Source organism: Mugil cephalus, chromosome 23 (assembly GCF_022458985.1).
Source record: "Mugil cephalus isolate CIBA_MC_2020 chromosome 23, CIBA_Mcephalus_1.1, whole genome shotgun sequence".
In the NCBI taxonomy this organism is placed as follows: Eukaryota; Metazoa; Chordata; class Actinopteri; order Mugiliformes; family Mugilidae; genus Mugil; species Mugil cephalus.
The window spans coordinates 7,175,830-7,196,626 of record NC_061792.1 but is presented as its reverse complement, the minus strand read 5'-3'; the positions used below and the strand labels follow the sequence as shown (position 1 = coordinate 7,196,626).

General features: G+C 47.0%; 1 protein-coding gene across 3 annotated transcripts in view; it reads left to right on the top strand.

Moving 5' to 3' along the window:
• appa (amyloid beta (A4) precursor protein a) overlaps positions 1-20,797 on the top strand; it is a 29,493-nt gene that overhangs the window by 6,089 nt on the left and 2,607 nt on the right. The window contains exons 2-16 of one of the 3 annotated variants that reach the window (XM_047576996.1): positions 9,206-9,373; positions 10,398-10,527; positions 10,719-10,831; positions 10,918-11,108; positions 11,366-11,715; positions 12,611-12,778; positions 15,228-15,361; positions 15,915-15,989; positions 17,014-17,163; positions 17,481-17,609; positions 17,687-17,786; positions 18,337-18,549; positions 18,653-18,706; positions 19,382-19,473; positions 20,567-20,713. In XM_047576996.1, the coding sequence (XP_047432952.1) occupies positions 9,206-9,373; positions 10,398-10,527; positions 10,719-10,831; positions 10,918-11,108; positions 11,366-11,715; positions 12,611-12,778; positions 15,228-15,361; positions 15,915-15,989; positions 17,014-17,163; positions 17,481-17,609; positions 17,687-17,786; positions 18,337-18,549; positions 18,653-18,706; positions 19,382-19,473; positions 20,567-20,713 (2,214 nt within the window). Of the gene's footprint in view, positions 1-9,205; positions 9,374-10,397; positions 10,528-10,718; positions 10,832-10,917; positions 11,109-11,365; positions 11,716-12,610; positions 12,779-15,227; positions 15,362-15,914; positions 15,990-17,004; positions 17,164-17,480; positions 17,610-17,686; positions 17,787-18,336; positions 18,550-18,652; positions 18,707-19,381; positions 19,474-20,566; positions 20,714-20,797 lie in introns of all 3 variants that reach the window. The other 2 variants (XM_047576995.1, XM_047576997.1) reach the window with 2 other exon arrangements.

Below are 20,797 nucleotides of genomic sequence, written 5' to 3'. Positions count from 1 at the left end.
AGAGGTGGACTTCCTGTGTTTGTGCAGGGACCAGAACGATGTCGAATGAGCCAAGTGTGTGTGTTTGTGTGTGTGTGTGTGTGCGGGCGTGGGCTGTGATGGGAAACCATTGTGTGGAAAACCCCTTATGTTTGAAGGGACAGTGACAAACAGGGAGATGAGGTGTGACGCTGGATCTTAACAGTATTCATTGATAATGCGTTTTTTTTTCGTAATACAAACTGCGCTCCCAGTTCACCTGCTGTGGGCGGGGCTTGTAACCCCTGACGATGATTCCAGGATATGTACACGCCCATCAGCTCCTCAGGGCACCTGACTAACGCTGATGAAGGATTACCTCAGCTCACAGGCTTTTTTTGTTTTTTTTTCCACCATCGCCTGTTGCTTTTATTTGTTTAAGATGCGTAAAACGAACTTACAGCTGTCCATCTGCGTACGTCGTCGTGGCGACCGGACGCCAACCGAGGTCGGGGCCGGTTCAGCAGGCCAGGCCGCCACGAAATGAGCCTTACACAAAACACACACACACACCAGCCCACTTCCTTGACTAACCAACCCGATGATGAAATTCCTGCTCCCAGGTGACTTGGATAATGTTGTTGCCTCAGGTTGCCGCAGCGGTGTCAGAAGGGTAGGTTATAACTCGCGGCTCCCCCGAGGCTTGACAGCAGCCTCCGTATCCATGGAGACGACACCCACGGAAACCAAGAGTCCCTTCCATCACGTCCAGACAGATTAAACGGGCAAAAGTCAGAAGGGTTTTTCTTACACACTCCTAATCAGATTTGAAACCGATTTGTCTGGGATGCTAATTCCCGAGGAACCCCCCCCCACCACCCCCCGGCGGGCCGGTAGTTTAATCGCGCTGAATATGAATGAAGACAATTCTTCAAACAAACCCAAACTCTCCTCGCAGACTTAATGAAAACTTTTGAAGTTGAGGACGGAGCCGGATGCACGCGTCGGGAGCGGCGATTCGGAGCGATTGATCTCGTAGGTTTTGAAATTTGGGCGAGATTTGAGGAAAACGTTTCATCGTGCCCGTTTGACCTGAGACGAGCGAGAGTAGATCGATGTGTGCGCCGGACTCCGCATCGATCCGAGAGACGCAGCGGCGCTCACGTTTCTTTACAACCCGGATCACCTCGCTTCACCTCGGCCTAAACTGCTTAGAGGATGAGCCAGGTAATCCGGCCTCCCTACTACCTGCTTTTCATCCTTTTTGTCACACATTCACACCGAGCCTCTTTTTTTTTTTACAGCGACGTTCCTCCTCCTGTACTCGCTCTGTTTTATTGTGCCGTCTGTTATTGAGCCTTTGCCCGACGGGGAGTGTGTGGGGAAGGGAACAGCCCCTTCCTGCCTCTGTAATCAGCTCCGTCCACTTGATCTGCTTCCCAAACATCAGCCGCAGATAGTGGGATACTATCACGCACACACACTTTTAAGTCCAGTCAGAGATGATCTGAGGGGTTTAAGTAACAGCAGGCCCCGCTGGCCAAGGTGGTTACAGAGTGTTTGTGTGTGTGAGGAGCGTGCAAGTGGGCAGCTCTTCTACTCCCACTCCTGTCTTATTTAATTCATCCATCTCGCATCCTCCCAAGTAAACGCGTTCCCAAAGCGATGCATCTTGTAAACACGCCGCGGCACTTCTGCACAATTCCCACCGCAATTGATTGATTAACGACTCGCGAAGAAGCAATATATTTTTTATTGCATCACATAACACGTTATCCCGCTCCTCATAAACGCCGCAAAAAGCTGCCGAGGATAGAGGAGTAACGTCCCCGTTTGCATCGCGTTGCCTCTTCTTTATCTTCCGTGTCGCGTATTGGAGTCTTTGTGAGCCGTCTCCGGCTCCGACGTTACCTCGCGTTGGGTACAGTCTGTCCCAGTTTGGACAACAACACCTCATCTTTTAGCTTTTGTCCCGGACGTAGCCGAAGATGCCGAGGAAAAAGGTGTGTGTGTGTGTGTGTGTGTTCAGAGCTCCTGTGACACATCCCGCTCTCCAGGGAGTCTCCCCCCGGGATGAGAGCTGATCTAAGACACCCTTCCTCTTATCCCCCACCGCTACCACCTTCACCCAACTCCCCATGGCAGGCCTGGGCCACTCAGATAAGACTGTACAATTAATAGCACTGCAGGACCAGCGCCCATGGGGACACTTCAAAGATGTGTGTGTGCGCGCGCTCCAGAATACATTAAACCGCTCCTCAGCCTCTATGTGAGTGAACAGACACATTTATTTGCAGTTTGTGATGTAATATTTCTTTTTTCTGACGTCGACCCATTTACATGTAATGGCTTAGGGAAGCTCAGTCGTAAGCACACAGCATTAGGTTTTAACACAAGTCCTTTATACACAATAATTTTGGAGGTGGGAATGGTTAGGCAGTTTACATAAAGTCAAAGAAGAGTTATTATCTCTGTGACAGTCCGGTGTCTGCAGCGCCGTGTGGTTGCATAGATTACTGAGAATATTTGTTCCTCTGAGAGTACGCACCTCCCAAAGTCAAACCAGTTGGACAGGGACACAAGGACTCTTTTTTTAATTTTAAAGTTTCCTATCACTGTCTTTTATGGCACCATATTTTTGTTTGTTTATGTAAACTAAGGTTAGGAACATTGTGTACACTTTAAATGAAGAACTAACAAGTCGTTTACATGCAACGGAGAAAGTCTGACAGATACATGTCCTCCTCCTCCACACTAGGTGGCAATATGTGTGTTGTCAGTGGGTTGATACGGCCCCGTTTTCATTTGACCTATTATGTCATATATCAGATATTACATTTTTTTTTTTTATCTTAGCGTTAGCTTCTTTTATTTAGCTACATTTATTATAACTGAAATGAACTAAAACTAACTTAAACTAATTGAAACTGAGGCTAAACAAGAGTCGCTCATGCGGCAGACCAGCATTTCAAACAAGGTGGATAATAGTTATAGCTTTTTTTAAAATTTTGTACGTAATGTTTGCGCTACTTCTGGTGCAGATAAGATGTGCGCTATCCCTCAGGTGGTTCTTCTACCGACTCTGTTTACCTTCTTCTTCTTCTGCTCCCGGCGCAGCGGTTGTGGAGCGTTGTCTAGTTTAACTCCGATTAAGGCGTAGAGCGTACGTACGTGGTGTCACAGCTAGCTGAAGTGTCCGTGGTTACGACGACTGAGTGGCAAAACAAATAAAAAAGTGAAGAGCTGTCGTGTGATTGACTGAAGTGACAGATTTGAAAAGCAGTCAGATATATTTTTACAGATATCTGCCAAAGAAAAGAAGTAAAAGGATCGCTGCATTAGAAGAAACAAATGGAACCTGGTGTTGTGGTTCACATTTAGTGTCATGTATTGTTTTGATAAAGTCATATCTTAAGTTAATTATTAAATTACGTTCTGGAGGGCTGTTGTGGATGTTGTTGAATAATAAAACAATAAACTGAATATTTGTGATAACTCCTCGTCATCCCTTTAACCTCTGGTCAGACGCTACAGTATTATATGGCTAACGTTAGTTCTCAGTAAAGATCTTAGCGTTAGCATCTTTTATTTAGCTACATTTATCATAACTGAAATGAACTAAAACTAACTGAAACTGATGAAAACTGAGGCTAATCCACTTTTCCAAATCCATGCTAGTTTGTAATTGTTAAAGTGGAAATGCTAGCGGCCGCTCCCAGATAAGACGTTTCACCCCCCGTTCACACCTCGACCCAAGAGTCTTTGACTGATAATGGGTTGTTAGAGCGCCGGTCATTGGGTCAAACAGTCTCCTCCAACGAACATCCTGTTGTCAACGGACACACTCGAGTCGTGCCAGTTTCCGACAGGTAACACCCACACGTGTGCTACTACTTAATCCCCCGGCTGTCCTTCACAACTGAAGAAGCTCCTCGGATGACTCAGCGTTTGTTTTTTTTGGTATATCACGATCCGGATGCGACACAGTCGTGTGAACTCCCGCGCCGGGTTCCGTCTCCCTCAGCCCGAACCTCCTTGGGCGGCGGAACCACTCTGTCAGATTGCGCCACCAAATAATCTCACTTTAATCGCCTCGCTGCCTTAAACTTGTGCGTTATTGCATCACGTTATTAGATTGTTGCTCCGCCCGTTCTCGTTCTTGGGGGCGAAATGCGCTCCCTGTTTAGGAACGGACATCGCATGCCGCGCTTTGACAACTCGGACACGTGGGCTACATGCAACTTAATTTTGCGGCGCTATGTGGGTCAGCAGGCTTAGCAGGTTGCGGCGGTGCTTTTCTTTTCTAGCTTTTAGCTTTTTAGTCACTCTGATTCTTTATTTATTTATTTATTTTTTAATGAAATCGTATCATCAGATAATATAATTGATAAAAGTGTGACGATGTTTGATGGATCGCTGCTTCAGTTGAGGTCAATTTCCGTCGAAGCCGAATGTGAGTGTTGTTTCTGGCGGCTTTAATTGAACTATCTCCTCAGGGTCAATCTCTTATAGCATCAGCCTTGTTTCCCCGGGCTTATTCCCCGTCGTTACGGTGATGGTTATCGTGCCAGATTGAGACCAAAGGGGGATATTTCTCCCGACCAGGCTGCCGTCCTAATCCTCGGTGCCCAGATTACTGCTCCCCCTCCCTCCCCACCCTGCAGGACGACCGGCTGTCAGACTGGCAGGAGCGGTGTAGCAGAGACGGGATAAAGAGTGAAGGAGAGGAGGAAAGCCTGGTGTTGCTGCTGCTGCTGCTTCACCATTTATCAGACTGCCTTTCATTTAGACCTTTCGTCTGCTGCCCACTCAGGGTAGATTTGAGCTCGTCAGTTTGTCACCACAGCTAAAAGACGGCAAAAAAAAAAAAAAAATCTCTGTGATTGGATAAAAGCCATTTTGCCGGGAGGATCTTTGCAGACATCCTTCTTCTCCAAAACTGACGGCATAGTTTCCCATCTTTGCCCTGTTAAACCCTCCCCTTATTTCCTCCAGCCTCCCTCCGTGCCACCGGCCGTCCATCACCGCGTCCGTCCAGTCCTACAGAGCCCTCGACCTTCTGCTTCGGCCCCGAGGCTTATTGTCCAATTCATCTGCTCTCCAATCTCTCCCCCGTCCCTCGCCATTGTGGTTATTGTTCTTTCTCTCACTTTCTCCTGCCTTTGCCATCATCCCCGAGCTCTGATTTATAAGCTTGCAGCAAAGGCTTGGCTGGTCCCCTCCCTCCCCCTCCTCCCCCTCCTCCTCCTCCTCCTCCAACTGGAGCAGTGGAAGGAGAATAGAGAAATTGCAGAGGGTATAATTTGCCAGTCAAAACGGGAACGACGCAAAAGAATTTGAATGTCAGCAGCGAGAGCCTGGCAGGGATTTACCTACCTGCGCCCCGACACTGAGAGGGAGTCGACGCATGTCTCCCAGTAAGCCAGCGAGGCCGGAGGGTGAATAAGATAAGGTCATAAAATGAGTTAATTAAAAGAGAGCGCGCAACTTTTCAGAGATGATTTGAAAACTTCCCGCTCTCAGTTTGCCTTGGGTTTTTGCTATTAATGAGCCGAACGGGAAGTGATCCCTCACTCACAGATGGCACTGTGGGAACTGAGCGGCAGACCCCTAAGTAACACTGTGTGGTGCAGATGGCCAAGTGTCAAGACTGATGGCCACTAGTGTTAAGTTATCATTTGGGGGAGCTAAGGAGGGCTGTGGCGAACAGGGGATTATTCTACATCCGGCTTTGTGTGCGTTTATGTGTGTGTGTGTGTGTCGGGGGAGATGCACTGATTTCGGTGCTAGCGCAGCTGGCCTGTTATCAGACTGACCTGAGGGGGATGTGAACTTTAAAGGTGCATATTTAACCCACAGAAGTGTAATCTGATGCCAGAGTGTGATGTTTTTACCACCATTTGACTGCAGTGAACGGCTCAGAACAAATGACTCGGCTTTGTCAGTCATTCAGCAACGTTAAGCTCACTGTCACGTCTTAATGACTCAACATATAGCAGGCTTTAGTATTATTATCATCATTAATGAATGAGTTTTAGGGGTGGGAAAAATTCTAATACAGTATCGATTTTGAAATCTTGAACAACTTCCGTTCGTCCACCGCCACTTTATCTGTACAAGTGCAATAAATTGGAAATGGAACAATTGGGATTAATATTGTTTTTGACTCGCTGTCAGCTGTATATACGACGTGTATTTTAAGCTGCATTTAAAATTTCTCAGTTAACTATGTAGCATATTGCAATATATCGCAATATCATAATATCGCAATAATGTAACGTGACTAAAGTATCGTGATACATATCGTATCGTGAAGTCCTTGCCAATACCCACCCCTAATGAGTGTATACCATAGATTGTATAAATATGGACATTGTGTCACCAGTTCCTTGCAGTGGCCCAATAGATGCTATTTTCCTGCCATCTTGCAATTTTGGAGCCATGCAGAGCCTCGATATCAATGTCCTCATATGTGGACACTGGTATTATTTTATTATTTATATTATAATAAATGTCCTCAAACGAGTACTTGCTAATTAGCTCGTTGTCAGTAATAAAATGTGTTAATTTGTGACTCGTATCAAACTAGAAACGTTAATAAGCATAAATAAATAAGTTTAATCTTTGCTAGCACTAAATGGCAGACTAATTTGTCTAATTTGTCTCTAACGAGGACAATGGGTTTAAATGAAACAGAATAAGCAGCAGTGAAACCCAAAAGGTCATGTCCCCATATGAGGACGCATGGTCTCAGGAGGTTAACTACCTAAAAATGGCGTCTTTGACATTTATTTTAGTGTTTTACTTTGGCCCAAGTCCTATCCACTAACTTGGAGGGGGTGGGGCTTATGACCTATACTGCAGCTGCCAGCCACCAGGGGGAGCTACACTTCATTTTTGGGGAGCTGTTCCACCGTCCATCTTTATACTGTCTATGCGCTGTCTAATCAGAGGAGACAAATGACATCTTGTGGAAGAAAAAACGACAAAATTGGAACCATCGGTGCAAAAATGTGCAAAATAAAAGGCAGTTAACCTTCCCCTTAATGAACTTTCCCATGATATTATCTTTCCAACTTCCAAATGCACAGAACAGACCAGGGCTTCTACTTTAACTCGGTATTAAAACTGCTGTTTGTACGGTGTCCCTCAGTGGACAAAATAAAACAATAAATAACAGAAATAGCTTGAATGGATGTGGCCAGAACATGTACTGTAAGCAAAAAAATCAGATGTGCAGTCTGAGCTGCTTCACGGTGCAATAACCACACAACATCCAAGACGCAAAGAAGATGGATTTTTAAGTGCACGGTATCTCTTTGAACGTCTGCCTGTCGCTGCATATCAACAAATCTTTCCCCCGTAAAGGGCTGTAATTAAATGAAAAATGTATGTAATTACTCCTTCCAAATGACAGTTTAACGCGACAGTGTCTCTTTTCATGTACTTTTCTATTAATCATCATAGGCAAACCCGTCTCTGTTTAGCTTTAAACGGATCATTAGCCGCTTCATATAACTCTTCTTTGTCAGCCAGGTGTTGATTTTGTCGCGTTCACCTCAGGCTCGTGTACCTGACGTCGCTTTCTGTTTCGGTGCGTTGTGCCTAGTTTCTCTGGACGCAATCAGCTGAAAATAGAAGAAGGAGCTAACGGCTCCAGAGGGAACTGTCATCGCCGTCCTCTCGCCGAGTAATGAAACATAATGAGAACTGATAAAGTTCGCCGCCGCGCAGATGAGCGGCTCGCTAAATCGATCCAACCGTTTTTTTGACTTTGCGGCTTCAGACTAAATCCGAGCTGACGGCCGCCACCGGCCCTTCCCGTCAGAGTCGGGACGCGGACCGCTCCGGAGAGAATCAAGTCGGGAGGCAAAAAAATATGCCATCCATCTCACAAAACAACATTTGTTTGGCTGCCAGGGCCTTCAGAACCATTAACAAGATTAGGGAGCGCACAATGGCAACAGTCCCTCTCCTCCCTCCTCCTCTCTCTCTCTTTTTTTTTTTTTTATCCCCTCCCGCGTCCCCTCCCATTTTGCTGGAGCTCATTTGCCAGCACAATGCAGACATTCAGTGTTTTGTCTGCACCTCCTCTCCTCGGGGAAACTCGAGCACAAAACCTCCTTATGCGGGCGGACGGCAGCGGCGCACACAGGCCGAGGCGCAGGAGTGTAAATTAACACAAAAAAATTAACACAGTCATGCCAAAGGCGCACAAACACACTCTTTCTCTGTTTTTTTTTGTGCTCACGTTTGCCTTCTTGCCTCCAGCGAGCCTGCTCTCGTTCTCTCGGCACCGGCTGAGAGAAACGAAGCAAAAAAAAAAAAAAAAAATGAATCAACAGAGGGTTACGTAAACACAATAAGCCCTTCGTAGCCAGGCGCTGTTCACATGAAGGGTACACCTGTAGCACGGGGCAGACGAGTGGGTGTGTTTCATCGCGCATGAACGCCTTAAACAACAGAGGGCGTGTTTGATCGCCCCAGGCCTGTTGTCTGGAGTAATTTATTCTTGTAAGGCTATTGATTCATCACGTCCATCACGTATTTTCCCCGGAACACAGAATTCTTCATTGTTGCGGCACAATACACGGGCATAAACTCGCATGTTTTGCAATTAATGTGTACAGCAAGGGGTCATCAATGTCTTCTACATGTATAGTGCTACTTATAAATGTAAATGTATCATTCAGTATTAAGCTATTTGAATAATACATCAGTTCAAATATTCATTTACGATGATCGATAACGTCTTATGGTGGAAATGTGAAGTGAGAGTGTGACACCGCGAGGACAATTTAGCTGACGTTCATAAATTATTTGTTATTTTGCCTGTTTCCACAACAGCGGCATCCATATTTCATCCGCTGTCTTTTTTTAAACGCCGGCAAAAAAAACAAAAAACTCCAGAGCTGAGGAAGGACACCGGGCGACAGTTACACGGGAGTCAAACCGCACGTTCTGATTAAATTCCAAGCGGAACATTTGCTCCCGACGCCTTATCTCTCGACTCCCCGCTCGCCCCTCGTCCCCTCAAAGCGGCTCACCTCACCGCGCGTTTCATCTCACGCGCTAATCTCCTCTCCTCTCCTCTCCCGGCCTTCTCGCTATCCGAGTAATAAAATTTTATTGCGTCTGCCTTGCATTTTTTTTTTATTTATTTTTTTTTCTCCCAGCGCGAACGCTCGAGGAGTTTCGCCGCGAGCGTCTCGTTAAAGCCCCTCTCGTCTGTCCCCTCCGCCCACAGGTGCCCACGGACGGCTCCATGGGTCTCCTGGCCGAGCCCCAGGTGGCCATGTTTTGCGGTAAACTCAACATGCACATCAACGTGCAGAGCGGGAAGTGGGAGCCGGACCCCTCGGGCACCAAGAGCTGCATCGGCACCAAGGAGGGCATCCTGCAGTACTGCCAGGAGGTAAGGCTTCACACGGACAGTTTATTCTCTTTTTAATGTGCATTAATCTATTAAACACTGATGTGAATCTTTATTGATTGTCGGAGTAGAAAGTCTCAGCCTCAGGGATTGTCAGAGATTAATGAAATTGTTATTATCAAGCAATTATGATACCGATGATGGTTTCGTTCTTTTATTTACCAGGAGCACAGGAGTTCGGTGAAGTGAGTGGGAGGGTTTTAAGTCTGTCATGAGTGGGCTGCACAGTCCGCAAGCAGATTTGTTTTAGTCACCGAAATCCCCCGGTTTGGCAGCGCGACGCGTTGCCCAAACTCTGCCTCGGTGATCAAGCTGCTTAAGTCCATGTGACTTTACTTTAGAAGTTAGCTCGTGATCAGGAACCGAACCGAGCTCCCCTCGTCGTTTCATCATGGGAACATTCCCGCCGCCGCGCAAACACAATAAAAAAAACGCAGCCGTCTGATAAGAGGTGATTTCTCCGGAAGACATGAGCGACGAGCTCAAAGGAAGATAAACGCATCTTATCACTGCCGTCGCCCGATAACAAAGAAACGCTTTTCCTCAAGTATGACATAAAGGACAGATTGACGGCGAATTTGAGGGCGAAAGCAGAAGGTTGTGCAGCTCCTCCGCACTTGGGGGGGGGGGGAGAGAAGACAGAAGGAGGAGGTGTCGGGGGAGGCGTTTGGAGAGGGGTGACGTGCAGAGTCAGAGTATCGCGCCGAGGCAGATGTCACGCACGGCTGAGAGGAATATAGAAGTAAACACAGACGCTTAGAAAGCAGCCATTTTGTCAGAGTCAGGGAATATTTTTTTTTTATTGTTTTTGCAAACACAGTAAAAAAGGAAGTTAGCACAGGGAATAGATGCCAAGCTTAAATATATGCTGTCGGATGAGCAGATAAAACGTCACCATGGTGATGTATAAGTGAAGAGAGAGTTTTTAATTTGTGTTTCGCACGTTAGAGCTGCACTGTTACGGCACAATTGTAACAAGTAGTACTGTGTGTGTGTGTGTGTATAGGTGTACCCAGAGCTCCAGATCACCAACGTGGTGGAGGCCAACCAGCCGGTCAGCATCCAGAACTGGTGCAAGAAGGGACGCAAGCAGTGTCACAGTCACATGCACATCGTGGTGCCCTACCGCTGCCTGGGTGAGGATATAAAAACATGTCGGTAACAGACGGATTTAAAAGCAGGAGAAATTAATTTAAACAAAAAAAAAAAAAAAAATCATCTTAACCTGGTTGCTAAAAGAGTTACCGTAGCAACCATGATTCTAGGAGTGCTGCTTCAAGTGTGTCTCCACTTTATAAATCTGAATGTTTTTTTATTTCTTCTGCAGTGGGAGAGTTTGTGAGCGACGCCCTGCTCGTTCCTGACAAGTGCAAGTTCCTGCATCAGGAGCGCATGGACCAGTGTGAGAGCCACCTGCACTGGCACACTTTAGCCAAGGAGGTGAGTCCCGCGCCGACGACAAATCCCCCGTCGTTAGCGGCGAGCCCGCGTTGTTAAGCTAACCTCCCGTTCCGCGTCCCCCGCAGTCCTGCGGAGACCGCACCATGAACCTCCTCGACTACGGGATGCTGCTGCCGTGCGGCATCGACCGCTTCCGAGGGGTGGAGTTCGTGTGCTGCCCCGCCGAGGCGGAGCGGGACGCCGACAGCGCCGAGCAGGATGCTGATGATTCTGACGTGTGGTGGGGCGGACCCGAGACTGACTACTCTGACAACAGGTACGCGCACGGGCTGACAAATGAGGGCGAGGTGCCAAAGGGATACAACAGCACCGATACTTCCACTTTAATTTTTCACATTGCGGCGAGGACAAAATGTCTCCCGGCAAAAGCAAACTGCTGATTGGTTATAACTTGTCCTTGCTGCGCTCCCTCTCTCCCTCTATTGCTGTTGTTGCCCCCATATGTCTTGTTACTCCCTCATCACATTTTTTACTCTCTTCCCCCCCCTCCTCTTCCTATACCCTTCCTCCCAGTATGGTGCGGGAGCCAGAGCCAGTGGAGCAGCAAGAGGAAACCAAGCCATCTGTGGTAGAGGAGGAGGACGAGGAGGAGGAGGCAGAGGAGGTGGTGGCCCGGGAAGACGACGACTACGAAGAGGAGGAGGAAGAGGACGTGCTCGACAACGACCAGGACGGAGACGGAGAGGAGGATGAAGAGGTGGTTGAGGAGGAGGAGGAGGCGGATGAGGATGAGGATGAGGAGGAAGGGGACGACGCTGACGTCGTCGAAACGCTCGACGACGACGCCGACGAGCCCACCACCAACGTTGCCATGACGACAACCACCACCACCACCACCGAGTCCGTGGAAGAAGTTGTCAGGGGTGAGGAAGGCTTCCCACAGTTTTAACTAGAGATCGACCGATATGGATTTTTTGGGGCTGATACCGATCAGCATTGGCCGATACTGATATTTGGAGCCGATACAATTATTTAACTCAAAGAATTCTAGGGTCGGATTTTAGGCCTCAATAAGCTCATGACTACGAACAGATGAAGATTCCAGCTGCACGCACTCTGCCAGTGGGGGAGGGGCCATGTATGGGCTGCACGGGTCAGCAGCAGCTCCAGCAGCACAGGGCTGCCTGTGGATGCGCCTGTAAACATATATATATATATATATATATGTATATGTATTGACGCACCCATTTATCGGCCAATAACGATACCAGTAAAAAAAAAAAAAGAAATATCGGCCTGATGTATCGATCTCTAGTTTTAACCCTTTTACATTTTCCGTCATCTGAAGCTTGAATTCAGCCGTCGGACGACTTCAACGGCTCCAAATTTCGAACCGTCTGGAACAATTCCATTAGTTACAACACTCAAAAACATGTTTTTCTTTCCTCCCCAGTTTGTACGCCTTGCTGAACACAGTTAAACCCCATGTTCCTCAGCAATTAATTTCCTGCTGTCATTTTTCTCATTGTGCTCATTTGTCATCTCACAGCTTTCATTAGGCACGATCCATTAGAATCAGGGGCGCTTGTACCAGCGCTGTTCCTTCATGTTAAATTGGTCTTAAAATCAACCCCAAGCTGCATTAATAATGCTTAAATGTGTTTTTTTTTCTAATTATATTTCCATCGTGTTACTTCGCTGACGCATTGCAATTGTTGAAATTACAGGATCTTGACAAAAAAGATGGTGTAAACTAGAGAGGAGCACTTCTTTGTGAATGATGTGTGTGTGTGTGTGTGTGTGTGTGTGTCCTCCAAGATGTGTGCTGGGCCAGTGCAGAGACAGGTCCGTGCCGGGCCATGCTGCCCCGCTGGTACTTTGACCGCGAGGAGGGCCGCTGTGCCCAGTTTATCTACGGCGGCTGCGGAGGCAACAGGAATAACTTTGAGTCAGAGGAGTACTGCATGTCTGTCTGCAACAGCGTCAGTAAGTCCCGGCGAGAGCTGCTAACCCCCCCGACCGGCGTGAAAGCTGGGTGTTTTCCCCCCTCTCTAACCTCCACTTTTACTCCGATCCGAGTTTTCCACTATTGATATTAACAGCCGCTTGGCGTGCTTCTCTTCTAAACTAAAGCGTGCCGTTTCCTCCCAGTCTGTGTGTGTCTTTTACTAATAACACACTCGATTCACACTCTTCTCTTTGCAGAGTCACTTTGGACCACGACGGGGCTCAGCTGAGTCAGTTCCCAAAGCTAAATCCTCCAATAACTGATAAGACGCAAAAAGGGCTCGTTTTCACTTTACATCGCCATGGTTACACGTTAGACAGCAACCACAATTTCTGTGATTACAGCTATTCCACAAGTATTACTTCAGAATGAATGTGAGGTGTAAAACCACCTGGGCAGAGATTATCATTTTCCTTTCTAAAAACGTGAATTCCCAGCTAGCGGTGAGTGGAAAAAAAAAACTCATCAATACGACTGCCAGACCTCACGCAGCCATGATTGATTATCAGTTGGTATCAGTGGAAATAAGGATGATTGCTCAGTGATTTTTCCACTTACTTAATGTGCTGAACCATCAGAGGTTCTTATTAATGGAAACTTAAAAAGAAAAAAAAAAAAGAAATTGCTTCTTGCTTCCGCGCGCTGAGTTGCACGTGACCCAAGTGTCACGGCGTGTAGGTATAGTCACGAGGCGCATTAGCCGTCCTGCAGCGAAATGGGGTCGTGCCGTCTCCACGTCCCCATATTCTGCTCTAATTTTATCACCGGTGAGTGTGAGAGTGCACCGTCACGCGTGTTTTTTTGGCTCAGGATTTCTTGCTTTGCCGTTTCGTCTCTTCTCTCCCCCTCCCTTCACCGGTGCACCGTTTACTTACATGTACGTTCAATTAATAACCGTTCTCAGTCTCGGTGCAGGTGGCATTTTCGCTTTAAAAAAAAAAAAGAAAAGAAAAGAAGAGCATAATGCGCACGATAATTACAGTAACGGTAATTGATTTCAGGGCAGTGTTCGGGCTAATCATAAATTCCTTTCATGGACGCTCGTATTATTCTAAAAGGTTGCACTTAGAGAAGCACTTATGTGCTGAATGATGCTCTTCAGCGGCGGTATGCCAAGACGAAACCAAGAATGCGGCCTTGTGCGCTCTGCAGTGGTGCGTATTGACTCAGCAGGGTTGCGTAATTGTAATTTACGTCCCACTTTTTAGTGCGTTGTCATTACGTTAAGTGAAAGCTTAACGGGGATGGTTTTGGTTTCTTTAAAGCCCCCACTTTACCACAGATATGAGAGAATTATTAGTGACAAAATATTATTTTTTTTTTTAGCCTCACGCAACAAGGACCGTTTTATTTGCCTTTTCTGACGGGGAAACGAAGCTTTTCAAATCCACCAGACTCCACAGAGAAAAGCAGCATTTTTTTTTGCTCCACGGAGCACTGAAGGCTGCTGGTGTACCGCTGTGCGGCTGTGGTGATTTAACCTGTTAATTCAGATCCAATCTAACGCGTTACACACCAGAGGCACTCAATAACAAAAAAAAAAGAAAAAAGAACCAATCAAGGAAGTGGAAGACCAGATCTCTGAGGTAAAAAATTTTTTAGTGGAGTCTGGTGGCGTTAAAGGGAGCACAGATCAATAACGGTGTCAGAAAAGTGTAAAGACTGTCTGTACTCTTATTGATTTTTATTTATTTATTTATTTTTCTAGCAGCTCCTTGTTTTAAGAGACTAAAATACATTTTCTTGCTGACCCCGTCCACAGGAGTTAATTACTTGGCCTTTGTGCCGGCGCTCCTGTCTGCACCTTCACATCTGATTTTAGTTTTTGGGGCCACTCATTAAACGTGAGATTTGGGGTGAACCGGTCCTTTAAAAGATGTAAGGAGGTCAGAGCGATCTGTTGTTTTTTTGGCGTCTGGCGCAGTCATGCGTTCCCATCAGACATAACCGATTTCGCACGACCTTCACGCGTGCGCGCGGGCGGCTTCGCGCCTCCCGACGGCACGTTCGCGAACGCTAATCAACTTTCCGCTGATTAAATCCAGGTTTCACGCAATAACCGATCCAATTTATTCCTCTGCTGGTGAGTCAACAACGATTTAGCGCGTGCTTCTGAGCCCACGGGATAAATTCTAGTGTCAGTAGTTTGGCAGGCGAGCTCGATCACGCTCTGAATGAAGTTATATAAATGACGATTTTTTTTTTTTTTTGTATACAAAGGGCTGGGTCATTCAAGGCTTTCACTTGTTTGCGTTTGCTTGGAGCTGCTTCCTCCTTTTCTCCCCTGAGTTCACTCTAACTCTTATTAACCCGTGTGGATGTCTGTGCGTCCCGAGGTGAAACCGCCTCCAGCAGACGAACCAAATGTGTCTTTTTCACCTCCCTTCCTTTCTCTCTTTTTTTTTCTCTTCTTCTATCTTAATGCAGTACCCACAGCCACGCCCAGCTCCCCAGACGCAGTGGACCACTACCTGGAGACGCCTGCTGACGAAAACGAACACGCCCACTTCCAGAAAGCCAAAGAGAGTCTGGAGGCCAAGCACCGCGAGAGAATGTCCCAGGTATTTATTTGTTCACCACGCGCACAACAGTGTCTTTGCTGAGAAAATGGTGGAAAAAGATGCGTCAAATAAAAGGAATAGGTGCGTTCGTTAATTCCTCCTGGGTGAGCCCTCCCCCCACGTTTCTTTAATTGTATTCTTTAATCATGCGGCTCTCGGGCCAGATGGTCCCTCCGTTTTCAGAGCCGCACACAAGCTTGTGCGGCTCTTGGAGGGACTTCATCGCTCAGAGTTTGCTCGGTTTGAATGAGCAGCCACGGGGCGCGACGTCGTCCGATTTCACGCGCTTCACTTCACCCTTACAGACGCTGTTTTGGTCCTCGCTTTGGCAGAAGCCTAAGTGGAATTAAAGCATTCGCACAGTGAGTCGAGAGGGAGGATGTAGCTCAGCAGAAGGGAAGAGAAACGGTTGACGACGCAGCCTCATGTGATCCCCCTCATATTGACTCACGTTGACTTCGTGACTCTTCACCCAGATGTCGTTGCTACATGAATGTGTCAAACCGGATATAAAAACGAATCGGGCCGACTGACGGTTCTCGCTCCTCTTTAGGTGATGAGGGAGTGGGAAGAGGCCGAGAGGGAAGCCAAGAATCTTCCACGCTCAGAGAAGAAGGCTGTGATTCAGGTGAGAAATGCAAACGGCAGATGTAAATGGAATTAGAGATCGACCGATGGATGATAGTTGCGTCTTTTTTTTTTTTTTTGCTGGTATTGATATCACCGCTTCCAGGTGACATCACAACGATGTTGACATCACGTCTTATATTTGGTCGGACAACAGGAGGAAGCGGAGGAGAGGTTAAGTTAGTAGTTGTTATCGAAGCAGAGCAACTTATCGGTTTAGTTTTGTCCTTTTATTCTTTGGATAAATTCATAAAAGCTGCATTTTTATTTAATCTTCTTCAGGATAAAACTTCTCAAATCCTTTTGGGCCTACTATACAAATGAACGAATTATTTTGACATTTTATTACTTTATTTTCGTATGAATAATGTGCTGTCATTGTATCTTTGTGAAAATTAAAAATTATAAATAAAAGAACTTTACCGAGCTATCTCTTCCAAACATATTGTGAAAAATAAGCCGAAAAAAGAGCCGAATGGAGCCAAACAAGCTGAATATATAGTTGATGCCAGATACTCAGTTTTTCTTTAGCAGGATTTACAGACAGGCGCATCCACAGGCAGCCCTGTGCTGCTGGAGACACTGGACCCGTGCAGCCCATACATGGCCGCCCCCACACTAGCAGAGTGTGTGCAGCTGGAAAACGCTCGTACTCATTGTTGTGTCGAACACCAACTAAAAATAAGATTGAAATAAGAAAAAAATAAGAGTATTTGGTGATTTATTTAGTTTATTTTTTGTAGAATCGCCCCTGCTAGTGCTCCACCTGCTTTTATCCGTTTATTTTTTATTTTCTACGCTTGTATGTTTTCGGTTAGATTGACACTTTGCTACCATTGTGTCATTTTCATCATGTAAATGGAGGGAGAAAAAGCACCATCAGCTACAAACATTGGCTCAGAAAAATCGGCAGCACGTATCGGCCATAAAAAAAATCCATATCGGTTGATCTCTAAGCGGAGTCATTAAAAGTTTGGTGAAAACTTTACTTCCTCCGTGCGTGCGTGTGCGCGCAGCGTTTTCAGGAAAAGGTGGAGGCGCTGGAGCAGGAGGCGGCCAGCGAGCGCCAGCAGCTGGTGGAGACCCACATGGCCCGGGTGGAGGCTCTGCTCAACGACCGCCGCCGCCTCGCTCTGGAGAGCTACCTGACCGCGTTGCAGCAGGAACCCCCCAGGGTACGACCACCTTCTCTGTAATTCTCTACGACTGAACATTAACACCAATTACTAAAAGACATTGACACCCCTGCAGATGTTACTTTTAGATCTGTGTTCGGGTTTGTTTTTGAGCAACTAACGAATTATGCACATGGGATGGATCTCAATGAAGATCCACCTGAAACATCTAAAATACTCATAAATAAATGGAGATTAATGGAAGAACCTTCATCTCGGGAGCCATTTGTAGCTGGTGTTTGGTTTCTGTCTTCCTATGCATACATCCATACTATATAAAACATCTGCTCGTAACCATCTGCCTCCTTCTCCCGCAGCCCCGTCATGTCTTCAGCCTGTTGAAGAAGTACGTGCGTGCCGAGCAGAAGGACAGGCAGCACACCCTCAAGCACTTCGAGCACGTCCGCATGGTGGATCCCAAGAAGGCAGCTCAGATTAGACCTCAGGTACAACCAGGCAGCCTGGATCTAAAGTCCCCAGTTATGGAGGAAGGAACGCTTCTAAGTTGTTTCTTGTGCATTAGGTGCTGACCCACCTCCGCGTCATCGAGGAGCGCATGAACCAGTCTCTGGGACTTCTCTACAAAGTGCCCGGCGTGGCCGACGACATCCAGGACCAAGTTGGTGAGTGTGTCGTTTTTTTATCCGAGGCAGCAGGTAGATAAAAAATCTTGTAGCTTTGTGTGCCGGATAGATCCGGGAGGAGACACGCTGTCCTCATTGTGTTACATGTAACGGTAAGATTGAATGCTCCACATTCAAAAGAGAAAAAAAAATTTGCTGATAAGGACTTTGGAGGCATTTGGCCTAATTCTTCTGTTCCGAGTCAAATGAAACTGTTTGCTAGGAGCGTAAATCCCTTCCCTAACCTCCCTCGCTCTCACCCCTGCATTTGCTCGCTGGGGTTTTTGGGTTTATTGGAGTTGCCTGCGTCACGCCGCCATCTGTGTCTGGGAGACGATGACAGTCTGCACTGCCCACCGACACACACACACACACACGAACGTACACAGAATAAAAAGCAGTCAGTGTTTGCTCGGCAGCAGGTCTATTTAAACGTCTGAGGACCGTCTGCCCTCCTCTGATACAGAAGCATAACGTTCAAAACGAATATTTTTTTCACCACCCCCTTCCTCCCAAACATCCTTCCCGACCCCCTGCGGTGTCCGCGCAGAGCTCCTGCAGAGGGAGCAGGCGGAGATGGCCCAGCAGCTGGCCAACCTACAGACGGACGTGAGGGTGAGCTACGGAAACGACGCCCTGATGCCCGACCAGGAGCTGGGAGACGACCAGACCGAGCTGCTGCCCCAGGAGGACACGCTCGGCTTCGGGGGAGTCGGCTTCATCCACCCCGAGAGCTTCAACCAGCCCAACACCGAGAACCAGGGTACGCGGCGCGGTCGGAAAGGAGCTCCGTTTAGGGTGCTGATTTTTGCTCCGAAAAAAAAAATAAAAGTGAAACCTTTTCCTTCTCTGTCTTGTCTTTCTAGTGGAGCCAGTGGACTCTCGCCCCGGCCTCGACAGAGGCGTCCCCACACGGCCAGGTGGTTAAAAAGATCTCATTTATTCCCAGATTGTGAGGTTTTCTACACAGCTTCTAATTGTCAGTGTTATGAATGCGCCCTCTGGTGGCAATAATAGAGGCTCATTTATAGTGGCCAGATTTGTCGCTGGTCACTAATAGGTGATGGAAAGATTAAGCAGCTGTTTATAAATATACATTACTATTATTATTTTGCATTCAATATTAAGCTATTATCCCTTTACTACAATATGTTAATGTGTATTCAAAAATATTTAAATTTGATGGGGGGAAATTAAAAAATATATAAAAAATGTCTAATCAACCAAAGATTTTGCGACCCCGCCCCCTGCAGTACCTCCATGGACCACCTAGGGGGCGCCTGTTGAAGGCCTATGCTGTAGACAAATGATAGAAGTGTCCTTCTTTTTTGGGAGGACAGTATTCTTGCACTCCTGACGTCATATTAATGCACAAGTTTTATACATTTTATGCTCTTCTATAGGTGCTACATCTATAAATATATATTATTACTATTTTCAAGCTACGCTGCTGCTACATCCATCCAACACTCGGCTGTCCGATACGTTTTAGTCAGTGAGTTTTATGTCGGCCGGGCGAGATGGAGAAAGTGGCTGAGTGTCACCATCTATAATAGATTGTACTTTTTTTTTTTTTTTTTTTTCCCCTTCGCCAGTGACTGGAATGAAGATGGAGGCCATCCCTGAGATGCGCATGGAGACGGAGGACAGGCAGAGCACCGAGTATGAAGTTCACCACCAGAAACTGGTAAACAGGCTCCACCACCCCCCATCCCTCACCCAGCCTCAAAGAAGCTCGCCGCACATTTTCAAATTCGCTGATCCGGCCGAACACTCGCGTACGGAGGAGTTGATAAGCACTGAGATGCATTACAGCGACGCATGCAAGCTTGCACTCTGGTCCCTCTTCCCCACGAGCGCAGGTTTTCTTCGCCGCGTCCTCCCCGGTAAACTCCCAAGGTTGTCGCCATGGAGACAGGTGCCCATGGAGACGGCCGCGACGATGCGTGCGTCACACTCTCTAAAAAATCCACTGCCCTCCGATAAGTTTTCTGTTTGTATCTGTGTTTTTTTTTGTTAAGTTACAGGTACTAAAACATTCTAATATTCTCCCTCCCACTTCTGCGTACATTAATCTCACGCAGCGTTGTAATGCGAGCACAAAAAAAAAAAAAAGAAAAACCTCAATCCACCCTCAGCCAAATCCAAATCCACGTACCTCAGTCCTCTCACCTTAAGGCTTTAATCCCTTAATCCCTACATTTCATTACATATCGCATTTCTTGTATTCACAATGAGCAGCCAGCATGTCCTTAATTCTTCAATTTAATATTCACCGTAACCCCAATCAGCTGCATACACTAGGAGGAGAAGAAAGTCCTTAATCGCTGCAGCTTTTGCTGCAAAGAGACTTGTTTTCCTCCTTTAACGAGGCGTTTGCTTCTGTTTTATTGTTATTGTTCCATATTGCTGTGAGCTCTGACCGAGGAGCCGGAGCCGAACCCCCCCCCCCCCGTTTGGTTTTGTGCATTTGAGAAACGTCGAGCTGCGCTGGAGCTGAGTCATTCTGCACCGGTGCCTTCTTTATGTTTGAGCTCGGGAAGAAATTACCCCTCGAGTTAGTTTTTTTTTTTTTATCGTGGCCGCGTGACTCGCGTGCTGGCGTACTTTCAAACTAAATTTGCCTCTGTAATGAAGCCAGGAAACGTAATTACCCACAGCGTGCACCGCAAAAACAAAACAAAAAAAAAAAAAACACACAAAACAACTCGAGTCGGAATGAGATTTTTATCGCCGCTTCGAATCCGTCGGATCACCGCGACCCGCTGCTTCTCCCGCAGGTGTTCTTCGCGGAGGACGTCGGCTCCAACAAGGGCGCCATCATCGGCCTGATGGTCGGCGGCGTCGTCATAGCGACCGTGATCGTCATCACCCTGGTGATGCTGAGGAAGAAGCAGTACACCTCCATCCACCACGGAGTCATCGAGGTGGGAAACAGCTGACCGCCGTGTTTGTTCACGTGTGTGTTGTGTGTACAAGCTGTTCTGTGTGACTGTGTTTCTATGCAATGA